The following is a 13161-nucleotide window of genomic DNA, read 5'->3' as shown; positions in this document are numbered from 1 at the left end:
TTCCCTATTAAGTATGGATTTTCTTTTTACCTTGTTTTGGTTTCAACCCGTCCAGTTGGTGGCGGCAATACACCTTTTGGGGTTGTAGTCCGCCATAACATCCGAAGAAGAAGAAGAAGAAGAAGAAGAAGAAGAAATAATGATCACCATGTAATGACGTCACTTTCATCCGCTTGTCAGTCCAAGATGGCGACGCTCGTTGGATTTCGTGCATGTTTCTCCGGTTAGTTAAAGTTATACAACGTATTCACAACCAATATTGTAATTTTCTGCGTTCAATTATTAATAACCTTTATTTTCCATTATAATTTTTTGCCTTTTAATCGCGACGAAACGTATGTGGGGTTTAAATGAACCCTAGTGAGCATGGATGCTGTAGGAGGCTAGCCGCTCGGTTCGTTCCGCAGGCAGAGCAAGGTCACGTTAAAGAATATTAGTTAAATTAGCTATCGCTTGCGTTGTGATAACGTTAGGCCTATCAAAAACGTGTCAGATACAGTTGAAAACGAAATTATTTTTCTAGGTAGCGTCAGAAACATTTGCTTTTTTAAAGAATGACACAGGGAACAGTATGGGAATTGAAGTAGCCTATGTTATGACAGATAACAAGCCTGTATACATTAACGTTAGGTATGGCCTAGCTTCGTCCCGCAACATAGCTAAGGGGTTTTGTTGGGACTTTGGTTTTATGGGTTTTTTATAATAAACCCAATGTCTCAACATAATCCCTTATGTTGCAGCACGAAGCTAGATAGCCCCAAGCCATGTCTGTACACTTTGTGATATTTAGCTAGCGACTTCTCTTGACACTGTCAACTGTCTCGGAGGCCACCTGATTACTAAATACATGTTATCGTTCTAGCCCTTCAGCTTTCCTCACCCGGTCTCCTGCACAGCTCCTATAAACTGGTGAGTACCTAGACGGTGTTATGAGCAGAGTCATTCACACACACTATGGAAAACCAATCAGGGATATAAAATCGCAGTCCTAGGTGGCAGTAATGTTTGCTGGTTTTAGTATTGCATTGCGTGGCAAAAACTGTGTTCGTGATTCAAGTTGCATTTGCCTTCCTTTTTTTTGACTGATCACCTGCCCATACGTGTCTTCTGGCCCTGCTGTCCATTACAAAAACTCTTCTTCATTTTTTTTTCTCCCAGTGTGCAGTGCCATTTACTCAGCGGAACTTTGCAGCAGAGGCCAAGGCCAAGAAAACATACGCCAGAGACAAGCCCCATGTGAACATTGGCACGATTGGCCATGTTGACCATGGCAAGACAACTCTAACGGCTGCCATCACCAAAGGTAACTGATGTCACCATTGAATTTTCTCAGTTTACATTTGGATTAGTGAAGTCAAACTAAACAGATAACAGGTGTACTTGAAACCCACTGAGTTACTGTGGACTGTTAACCAATCAAAGCATCTGCCAGCAGAATCAAATGTTCTGTCAGATGCTGTTTGTTCTCAATATTAGGTTATTGTATATGTTTCTAAATGTGCCTTTGTGGTTCCCAGTGCTGGCTGAGGCTGGAGGTGCCCGCTATAAGAAGTATGAGGACATTGACAATGCCCCCGAGGAGAAGGCCAGGGGCATCACCATCAATGCATCCCACGTAGAGTACACCACAGCCAACAGACACTATGCACACACAGACTGCCCGGGCCATGCTGACTACGTCAAGGTAACACAAGTGCTGAACACCCATTCTAAAATCCACCTCAAACCCGTACCTCTCTGTTGACTGGCTACCCAAAGTCCTTGCTCCGGCCAAACACTACGCCACGGACGTCAGTTTCTTCTCCGCAATGAGTAACTACCAGAATGCAAACACATTCTAACCGTTCTGATTGGTCCCAGAAACCGATGGGTTGAGCCAAACACACATGGGTAAAGTGTTGTTTTGAAAATGTGTAATTGGCTTTGATACTCTGAATGGTTAGAGATGATCCAATCGCTGATGACATTGTTTTGTACAACACCCCTCATTTTGACATCACCACAAACTACTTCAATTATGGCAGTCTCAGACTGAAGTATGTAGCGAACATAGAGCAGCGGAAGAATTCAGTTTGTCGTCAGGCAAACCCCTCGGTGGGCTTGAGATTATCTTACAGGATTGGATGGGTATACGGCGGCATGGGGGATGTTCGGTATATTGCTTATCCAGTCCCTGAGGCCCGTTTTCGCAACGGGTTTTAGTATGAGTGCTGATCTAGGATCAGTTCTTCTCTCTTATTCACTATCATTTTAGACCTGCCAACCTGCACGCATCACCGTACCATGCACGCAATTTGAGATAAAAGTACTCTGGTTAGAAAAACTACCCTAAAATACGCAGAACACATTGTGGTTTTTGACTCAACCATCTGAAGTTGGTGCTGAGCCAATCAGAGGAATTGGGCAAGGAGAGAAAATCTCTAGCTCTCCGCTCAGGCCCGGCCCCTGTAGTATTATTTTCCTCCCTCCAGCTGGATGACAGCTCTCCACTTCGTCTGTTGATACTACTAATGTGTGAGGAATACGGGTAGGGAAATGTATGTGTTAGTCAAGCACAACCACTATTATTTTGTAGTTGGCTAAGGCGTCATTACGACGAAGGTAGTTAGCTACAGCGTTTAGGCAAGGACACTGTTTTTGCCCGCGCGGCACAGATGCTTTGATCTCCGCAACCGTAGTAGGCACGAGCGCATTGACGAGCAAGGAAACGTGTGGTGCAGGGGTAGTTCAGTACGCGTCGCTGCATGGATGGAAACGGACATGGCTGTGAGAGATGTCCCGCTAATACCGTCTTTCACTGTTAAAAATGAGTAGGGCTATGTTAATAAATCAGTTGTTGATCTGTCCTCTTCATATAGCTGTAGGTTAACAGTAGGCTACTAATGATGTGATAATAGTCAGGTCACCAATGACAACAAGGCATGTTGAATGAATGGCAGCCTAGTAGTCAGACCTAACTGGATGGATGAGGTCAGGGATACGGATCTGAAACAAGCTCATATAGGCCTAGTTCAGTTGTTTCATATTCCAAATAGCCTACAGTAAGCTAGACTACTACAGTAAGCTAGACTACTACAGTAAGCTAGACTACTACAGTAAGCTAGACTACTACAGTAAGCTAGACTACTACAGTAAGCTAGACTACTACAGTAAGCTAGACTACTACAGTAAGCTAGACTACTACAGTAAGCTAGACTAATACAGTAAGCTAGACTACTACATTGTATCTAGTAATTTAATTATTCAGAATTGTCTCCCCAAACAAAATTAAGACAGTTTACATTTTCACTAGACACCTATTTAAATAGAATAACCTCACAACTTCGGATAGGCTATTAGCTCGCTGACAAGGTTGATCGGTTTTTGTATTTTATTTGACCGTTTTAAAATACATACTGTTGCTTCAGCCATGTTGGTACAATAAAACAGACATAAAAAATAATTTAGATTACAATAATCATTACCCCAAAATGTAACCTAGAAATATGTTGAAAGCGTCATTGAGACCACTTCAATTTCATTTAGGCTCAAATTAGACTTCTGTGTTGGCTACATTGTTTGATATAATTTAAGACTCTAGGTTTCAGGAAATTGCAGTTACAGGTAAAAAAATAAAAAATAAATTAGCTAAATGCTCCAACTTCCTGAGAGGGAAGTTGACTAAACTGCTCCGGACCTCCCCCCCTACCCAACCTCAGGCCTACATCAGCACCACCTTGTCAGAAAATCCTAGGGAGAGCCCTGATTGTACATTTAAACGTATTTCTAGTTAGCTACTGAAGAGCTGCCAATGACCAAGTACCTATAACAGTCTATAGCATACCATTCCTAGTGAGACATTCTTCTGCCAACATCATTATTAGGCATCAAAAGGTGCTTTTGTCTATGATTTGAGCAGTGTGGGTGTTGCACGTGCACTGTTGTGGGGGGACAGGTAGCCTACCGGTTAAGAGCGTTGGGCCAGTAACCGAAAGGCCGCTGGTTCAAATCCCAGAGCTGACTAGGTGAAAAATCTGTCTGGGCCCTTGAGCAAAGCACTTAACCCTAATTGCGCCTGTAAGTCGCTCTGGATAAGAGCGTCTGCTAAATGACAAAAAAAAATATTGTAAAATCTGGCCGGTGGTGCTGCCGCCGTGCTGAAGTGGTTGGCAGGTCTGTAATTTAAAAGGCAAAACCAATCCTAGATCTCCATTCCTACTGAGACACTTTGTGATTTCGGGACTAGAATTGCAAGGGACCAAATCCACGTTGATTAGTCACGAGATACAGCAGGTATAAACAGTACAGAGAGACGCTGACTAGCAGTATGAAAGGTAAAGAGATAGAGAATGACAGTCTGATTGTGTTTACCTTTCTCCTGTAGAACATGATCACAGGCACGGCTCAGCTGGACGGCTGCATCCTGGTGGTGGCGGCCACGGACGGACAGATGCCCCAGACCAGGGAGCACCTCCTGCTGGCCCGGCAGATCGGCGTGGAGCACGTGGTGGTGTTTGTGAACAAAGCGGATGCAGTGGAGGACAAGGAGATGCTGGAGCTGGTTGAGCTGGAGATCAGAGAGCTGCTCACAGAGTTTGGCTACGACGGCGAGAACACGCCCGTTGTCATCGGCTCGGCCCTCTGTGCCCTGGAGGTGAGTGCATGGTACGAGGTAGGGTTGTGGCGGTGACCGAATAACCTCACAACTTCGGATAGGCTATCAGCTCGCTGGCAAGGTTGATCGATTTTTATTTTATTTGACCGTTTTAAAATACATACTGTTGCTTCAGCCATGTTGGTACAATAATACAAACATACAAAATAATTTAGATTTTAAAAACCAAAAAGTCAACTGACTTATTTCAATGTGGTCTTTTAGGTAGACTCGCAAATCCGCCTGATCCCGCGAGCTTCCATTAAACACGAGCTTCCATTAAACGCGAGCTTCCATTAAACGCGAGCATACATTAAACGCGAGCATACATTAAACGCGAGCTTCCATTAAACGCGAGCATACATTAAACGCTGCAGGGATATCAGTCTGGTAGGGCTGTGATGACCTGAGCCCCGCCTTTTCTCTCACCGTTGCTTTGGACCAATCAGCATCCTCTGATGAACTATGGGAGTGGTTTAGTTGATGACAGGCAGTAGACAACAGGAAACAACGCATGTAACGTCATACTTACAAGGTGATGGCTAAATATAAAGCTTTACATGACAGTCTGAACTCTGCTAAATAAACTGCCCCCTATCAGACCTGCTCCATTCTGTGTGAAAGCATATCATCTAAATTACGAGATGGTTCAATAAAGTGTAGGCTGAGGTTACTGTATCAAGACGGTCTCTGTATTGAATCTGATGCAGTACCCTAATCTTTATCATCGCTATGGTTTGGCAAAAACATTAGGTGCTGATGTTGGTCTACTATATGTATGTTAGTCTCACGTTGACATTTCTATATTTATCTGCCTTTGTCTCATATAGCTTATTGTCCTGGTGTTAGATATGCCTTTCTCTCTTGAAAGATGGCAAGTGCTTGTGTTACTTCTGAAAAATGCAGCACTGTGGCTTCCTTTTTTCTGATTGGTTGAAGGTGATCCAATCACTTTTGAATTTGTTTGTGCAATGCCTCGGCCCAAAGGGAATCCCTTCCAGACAGATAGCACAGCTGTAATCAGTCTGGTAATTTGTGCAGTGGTAAAACCTTACCTGTTGTCTCACCTCGTCTAACCTCCCCTCCCCAGAACAAACAGCCTGACCTGGGGGTGAACGCAGTGCTGAAGCTCCTAGAGATAGTGGATGAATATGTCCCTCTGCCCAAGAGAGAGCTGGAGAAACCCTTCCTGCTGCCCATCGAGGGAGTCTACTCTATCCCAGGTGACTGAGAAGTAGCTCAAATTGCAAAGAGAACCTAGATTTCTCATGAAGTTAAAAAGCTGTGTTGCCACTAGGTGTCTTCCTCTCCTTACTATATGTCGACCTGACTCATTGTTAACCATTTAACATGACATCATTCAGAAGCAGTGCAGCGATAAATTCAAGCTCTTGCACTGTACTCTTCAGATAGAAAGCGTTTCCTAATGAAAACATGACAATAGATGTTAAAACGCTGCAATAGGATCCCACTGTCCCTGCCTCATTGCTAGGCTCATCCCAGTGTTTGACAACGGTTTCCGTAGCCACTGAGCTATCTTCATAAAAAATCTTTGACATTAGTCAGTCTGCTATGTTTGTGCAGCATGTGTTTTGTGACTGGAACAACATGCCTGTTTTCTGTACATCTGTGTAGGAATAAACAGTGTATCTATAACATGCAGTTTTCCTCTCCCTGTCTTTGTGTGACTTAGTAAGAGTGACTATCAGTTTCCTTTGTACCTTTGTTTCACCTTTGATTTTATTGATGCACGTATGATGTAGTTCAGTCGTCAGCCATCATGTCTCTGTTCTGATCTGTCTGCTGGTGTCTAACCACGTCTCCCTCTGGGTATCAAAACTATTTATTAAACGTGTATTAATTCATCTGTCTTTCAGGCAGGGGTACGGTGGTGACTGGCACTTTGGAGAGGGGCGTCATTAAGAAGGGCGACGACTGTGAGTTTGTGGGGCACAACCGTGCCTTCAAGTCTGTGGTCACTGGTACGTGAATGGGGAGGCACACCACTATAGAAAGGTTGATTTCAATTCATTTCAAACAATTCAATTTTTTGTCATTCATAGAGCTTTCATTCTTCACATTTTAGAGATGTAGCGCACAGGTAACAGATGCTGTAAAACTGTGTTCATATTACTGTAATTATTCCTGTAAGTCCAGTTTAACACTATAATTGCTATTATTAATTGTCACAGTATACGTACAGCACTACCCCTAACCCCTAGTACAGTGTTCTGACAGAACTACCCCTAACCCCTAGTACAGTGTTCTGACAGAACTACCCCTAACCCCTAGTACAGTGTTCTGACAGAACTACCCCTAACCCCTAGTACAGTGTTCTGACAGAACTACCCCTAACCCCTAGTACAGTGTTCTGACAGAACTACCCCTAACCCCTAGTACAGTGTTCTGACAGAACTACCCCCTAACCCCTAGTACAGTGTTCTGACAGAACTACCCCTAACCCCTAGTACAGTGTTCTGACAGAACTACCCCTAACCCCCTAGTACAGTGTTCTGACAGAACTACCCCCTAACCCCTAGTACAGTGTTCTGACAGAACTACCCCCTAACCCCTAGTACAGTGTTCTGACAGAACTACCCCTAACCCCTAGTACAGTGTTCTGACAGAACTACCCCTAACCCCTAGTACAGTGTTCTGACAGAACTACCCCTAACCCCTAGTACAGTGAAGTGACAGAACTACCCCTAACCCCTAGTACAGTGAAGTGACAGAACTACCCCTAACCCCTAGTACAGTGAAGTGACAGAACTACCCCTAACACCAAGTTAAAACAACAACAGTAGCTCCACTGCACTTCTTCTAGCACCAATTACCCACTAATAAGACTACTGGACAGAGTTACCCAAAATAGCCCTCTGGTAACCCCTCAACTCCATCTAAAACCTCCATACACAACTCCATTCTGAGTCTAATTGTTCTCCCTTCACCATCTCTTTCTTTACATCGCTCCCCCTCTCTCCTCCCCAGGCATTGAGATGTTCCACCAGTCTCTGGACAGAGCGGAGGCAGGAGATAACCTGGGTGCTCTGGTCCGAGGGCTGAAGAGGGAGGACATAAGGAGAGGGATGGTGATGAGCAAACCAGGCTCCATCCAGCCTCACCAGAAAGTCCAGGCCCAGGTCTGTATCATATCATAAATAAAGTACAGGTCTGTATCATGTAATAAATAAATCCAGGCCCAGGTCTGTATCTTCAGCTAGCAGCTCTAGAGGAGTGTGAACTGTTGGTGTTCTGGATTTTTTTGTTGTTATTCTGACTCACTGTTCAAATAAACCTACCATTAAAATTATAGACTGATCATTTCTTTGTCAGTGGGCAAACGTACAAAATCAGCAGGGGATCAAATATTTTTTTCCCTCACTGTAGGTCTAGTGTACCATAGTGTTGTAGTCTAGTACTCCGCTATATACAGTGAGGGAAAAAAGTATTTGATCCCCTGCTGATTTTGTACGTTTGCCCACTGACAAAGACATGATCAGTCTATCATTTTAATGGTAGGTTTTTTTTAACAGTGAGAGACAGAATAACAACAAAAAAATCCAGAAAAACTAATGTAAAAAATGTTATAAATTGATTTGCATTTTAATGAGGGAAATAAGTATTTGACCCCCTCTCATTCAGAAAGATTTCTGGCTCCCAGGTGTGTTTTATACAGGTAACGAGCTATATAAAGGGAGTGCTCCTAATCTCTGCTTGTTACCTGTATAAAAGACACCTGTCCACAGAAGCAATCAATCAATCAGATTCCAAACTCTTCACCATGGCCAAGAACAAAGAGCTCTCCAAAGATGTCAGGGACAAGATTGTAGACCTACACAAGGCTGGAATGGGCTACAAGACCATCGCCAAGCAGCTTGGTGAGAAGGTGACAACAGTTGGTGCGACTATTCGCAAATGGAAGAAACACAAAATAGCTGTCAGTCTCCCTCGGCCTGGGGCTCCATGCAAGATCTCACCTCGTGGAGTTGCAATGATCATGAGAACGGTGAGGAATCAGCCCAGAACTACACGGGAGGATCTTGTCAATGATCTCAAGGCAGCTGGGACCATAGTCACCAAGAAAACAATTGGTAACACGCTACGCCGTGAAGGACTGAAATCCTGCAGCGCCCGCAAGGTTCCCCTGCTCAAGTAAGCACATATGACTTGGAGAAGATCTGCAAAGAGGAGTGGGACAAAATCCCTCCTGAGATGTGTGCAAACCTGGTGGCCAACTACAAGAAACGTCTGACCTCTGTGATTGCCAACAAGGGTTTTTCCACCAAGTACTAAGTCATGTTTTGCAGAGGGGGTCAAATACTTATTTCCCTCATTAAAATGCAAATCAATTTATAACATTTTTGACATGCGTTTTTCTGGATTCTTTTGTTGTTATTCTGTCTCTCACTGTTCAAATAAACCTACCATTAAAATGATAGACTGATCATGTCTTTGTCAGTGGGCAAACGTACAAAATCAGCAGGGGATCAAATACTTTTTCACCTCCATGTTTGACGGTGGGGATGGTGTTCTTGGGGTCATAGGCAGCACTCCTCCTCCAAACACGGCAAGTTGAGTTGATGCCAAAGAGCTCGATGTTGGTCCTGTTTGGCCCTGTCCGGGGGTTTCTTCGGATGGGGCCACAGTGTCTCCGGACCGCTCCTGTCTCAGCCTCCAGTATTTATGCTGCAGTAGTTTATGTGTCGGGGGGCTGGGGTTAGTTGGTTATACCTGGAGTACTTCTCCTGTCTTATCCAGTGTCCTGTGTGAATTTAAGTATGCTCTCTCTAATTCTCTCGTTCTCTCTTTCTCTCTGAGAACCTGAGCCCTAGGACCATACGTCAGGACTACCGGGCATGATGACACCTTGCTGTCCCCAGTCCGCCTGGCCTTGCTGCTATTCCAGTTTCAACTGTTCTGCCTGGCTACGCGAAACCCCTACCTGTCCCAGACCTGCTGTTTTCAACTCTAAATGATCGGCTATGAAAAGCCAACTGAGAGACCTGAGCCCTAGGACCATACGTCGGGACTACCGGCCGTGGTGACTCCTTGCTGTCCCCAGTCCGCCTGGCCTTGCTGCTATTCCAGTTTAAACTGTTCTGCCTGCGGTTATGGAACCCCTACCTGTCCCAGACCTGCTGTTTTAAACTCTAATGATCGGCTATGAAAAGCCAACTGAGATTTATTCCTGATTATTATTTGACCATGCTTGTCACTTATGAACATTTTTGAACATCTTGGCATGGTTCTGTTACAATCACCACCGGCACAGCCAGAAGAGGACTGGCCACCCCTCATAGCCTGGTTCCTCTCTAGGTTTCTTCCTAGGTTTTGCCTTTCTAGGGAGTTTTTCCTAGCCACCGTGCTTCTACACCTGCATTACTAGCTGTTTGGGGTTTTAGGCTGGGTTTCTGTACAGCACTTCGAGATATTAGCTGATGTAAGAAGGGCTATATAAAATAAAATTGATTGATTGATTGATTGATTGGTCTCATCTGACCACAACACTTTCCCCCAGTTCTCCTCTGAATCATTCAGATATTCATTGGCAAACTTCAGATGGCCCTGTATATGTGCTTTCTTGAGCAGGGGGACCTTGCGGGCGCTGCAGTATTTCAGTCCTTCACGGCGTAGTGTGTTACCAATTGTTTTCTTGGTGGCTATGGTCCCAGCTGCCTTGAGATCATTGACGAGATCATTGACAAGAGCCTCCCGTGTAGTTCTGGGCTGATTCCTCACCGTTCTCATGATCCTTGCAACTCCACGAGGTGAGATCTTGCATGGAACCCCAGGCCGAGGGAGACTGACAGTTATTTTGTGTTTCTTCCATTTGCGAATAATCGCACCAACTGTTGTCACCTTCTCACCAAGCTGCTTGGCTATGGTCTTGTAGCCCATTCCAGCCTTGTGTAGGTCTACAATCTTGTCCCTGACAACCTTGGAGAGCTCTTTGGTCTTGGCCATGGTGGAGAGTTTGGAATCTGATTGATTGATTGCTTCTGTGGACAGGTGTCTTTTATACAGGTAACAAGCTGAGATTAGGAGCACTCCCTTTAAGAGTGTGCTCCTAATCTCAGCTCGTTACCTGTATAAAAGACACCTGGGACCCAGAAATCTTTCTGATTGAGAGGGGGTCAAATACTTATTTCCCTCATTAAAATGCAAATCAATTTATAACATTTTTTACATGCGTCTTTCTGGATTTTTGTTGTTGTTATTCTGTCTCTCACTGTTCAAATAAACCTACCATTAAAATTATAGACTGATCATGTCTTTGTCAGTGGGGATCAAATACTTTTTTCCCCTCACTGTAGGTATAGTGTACCATAGTGTTTACATTTACATTTTAGTCATTTAGCAGACGCTCTTATCCAGAGCGACTTACAGGAGCAATTAGGGTTAAGTGCCTTGCTTAAGGGCACATCGACAAATGTTTCACCTAGTCGGCTCTGGGATTAGAACCAGCGACCTTTCGGTTACTGGCGCAACGCTACCTGCCGCCGTGTTGTAGTCTGGTACTGCAGTATATAGGTCTAGTGTTCCATAGTACTCCACTATATAGGTCTAGTGTACCATAGTGTTGTAGTCTAGTACTTCCAGTAAATAGTTCTCTGAAATAATTTCTTTTATTCAGCGTTTTACATTTGATTATATTAAGTTGGTCAAATTAAATGCATGTCTATCTACAGCTATGGGATAGTATTTGTGGCCCATGCCTGTCTACAGTTATGGTATATTATTTGTGGTATATTTAAAAAAAATTATATATGTGTGTGTACTAGTGTATTCTAGTAGTCCAAGGGTAGGATATGATATGTTCTTTAATTGAATTTCAATGGAATGAATGTACAATCTGTCATAAAAACATCTCTTCATCCCAGGTTTATGTCCTGAGCAAGGAGGAGGGTGGCAGACACAAGCCCTTTGTCAGTAACTTTATGCCAGTCATGTTCTCTCTCACCTGGGACATGGCCTGCAGGGTCCACCTGGCAGGAGACAAGGTACGTGTCTCTGTCACCTTTGAAATGGTCAATCTTTTTCACTAATGTGATTTGTGTATTATAATGTAGTGTGCCCCATTGTCCAGGACTGTGTTTTATCCTCTTTGAGGAAAGACTGATCCTCTTCTCTCTCTAACAGGACATGGTGATGCCAGGTGAAGACACATCCCTGACTCTCACGCTGCGCCAGCCTATGATTCTGGAGAAAGGTCAACGGTTCACTCTCAGAGATGGCAACAAAACTATTGGCACCGGCCTGGTTACTGACATACTGACCACCACAGAAGAAGACCAACACAACTGGGGCTAAGGAGAGAGGAGAAAATATGGGAGGGAAGGAAGTATCTATCTGTCCAATATATCGGTCTTTAGACATAAACACACACACACTGCAGTAAGGAGCTGCTGAGACTGCATGGCTCTCTGCTTTACTGACCAACCAGAAGACCCACAATGAGATGTTCAGAGTTGTCTTTCTGTGAAAAGGCCAGACTGTCATTTTCCGCTTGTGTAATAAAATGTATTTAATAGTAAAACATCCTGCCTGTTTTCAGATCTACTTCATTGTTTGGTGACTTTGTATAATAAAGGTTTAGATTTGGGTAGCAATAGCCACCTGAACTAGCTGCTTGATGTAGCATTTTGAAACTATTAAAATATGGTACAGTAGTGAAATGTTTTTGTCAAATACATTTTAGTTGGACCAGCAGAGAACACCTTAAAGGGCTTGAGTGCACACAGGTAGACCTATTCATTACTGTGAGTATGAACATTCATAGCTGTGGAAACCAAGTCATTCAATTAATAACAGATGGACACAGTCACACGTCAATAGGAATAACAGCTGTACTGCATATATTTAAGGAATATGAAATACAGTTTACCATAGATTAACATACAGGGTTACATAGAATGTAAGAAATGCTACATGTTTTAAAGCTCAAGGTGCAACAATAAAAACCTCAGCAGCGTACAAGGCAATCCAGAGACATCTAATACCCTGAAATAAAGATATCAGTCTGGTAAGATGTAGAGTTACTAGGAAGACAAGATTAAGAAGCTTAACTGTAGTGACACTGAACTACAGTCAATATGTATAGACATGATGGATATAGCATGATGGCATTATAAAAGGGCTTTTTACTAAGCTAACAGAACACATCAAGGAACATCAAACCACATGTACATCTATTTACATTTCCCATAGCGCCACCTTACTGATTGACAATTCATCAGTAACAGTCAGTCCCTGTATTGTAGTGTAATGGAGATTAGGTACAAGTAATCAAACTGAATGAACACATTCGGAATTTCTACAGATACAATATTCAAACAAGAAAACAAAAAAGTGGGCCTCATCCCATTTCTCCAACCACCCGCCCCTCCCCCCTATTTAACAGTCTGATGGCCTGGAGATAAAAGCTGTTTTTCAGTCTCTGTCCCAGCTTTGATGCTCCTGTACTGTCTCCGCCTTCTACATGGTAGCGAGGTGAACAGGCCGTGGATCGGGTGGCTGAGATCCTTGAT

General features: G+C 43.6%; 1 protein-coding gene across 1 annotated transcript; it reads left to right on the top strand.

Moving 5' to 3' along the window:
• Positions 1-146: 146 nt before the first annotated feature.
• Positions 147-12175, top strand: tufm (Tu translation elongation factor, mitochondrial). Its single transcript, XM_041864282.2, has 10 exons — positions 147-223; positions 863-909; positions 1159-1303; positions 1518-1684; positions 4364-4633; positions 5724-5856; positions 6511-6615; positions 7622-7773; positions 11515-11634; positions 11774-12175. Exons 1-10 carry the CDS (start codon positions 154-156, stop codon positions 11942-11944), a joined length of 1380 nt encoding a protein of 459 aa, XP_041720216.2. The 5' UTR covers positions 147-153; the 3' UTR covers positions 11945-12175.
• Positions 12176-13161: the final 986 nt, after the last annotated feature.

The sequence above is a fragment of the Coregonus clupeaformis genome, chromosome 35, assembly GCF_020615455.1.
Source record: "Coregonus clupeaformis isolate EN_2021a chromosome 35, ASM2061545v1, whole genome shotgun sequence".
NCBI lineage: Eukaryota > Metazoa > Chordata > Actinopteri > Salmoniformes > Salmonidae > Coregonus > Coregonus clupeaformis.
The sequence above is the reverse complement of the archived record's forward strand: the minus strand, read 5'-3'. Positions and strand labels throughout refer to the sequence as shown.

Excerpts from the sequence above, each read along its gene's own strand:
- tufm (XM_041864282.2), top strand. The coding sequence starts at position 154 with ATGACGTCACTTTCATCCGCTTGTCAGTCCAAGATGGCGACGCTCGTT. Across the intron at positions 1,685-4,363 it reads GCCATGCTGACTACGTCAAG|AACATGATCACAGGCACGGC; the intron begins GTAACACAAGTG and ends TTTCTCCTGTAG. Across the intron at positions 6,616-7,621 it reads CTTCAAGTCTGTGGTCACTG|GCATTGAGATGTTCCACCAG; the intron begins GTACGTGAATGG and ends TCTCCTCCCCAG.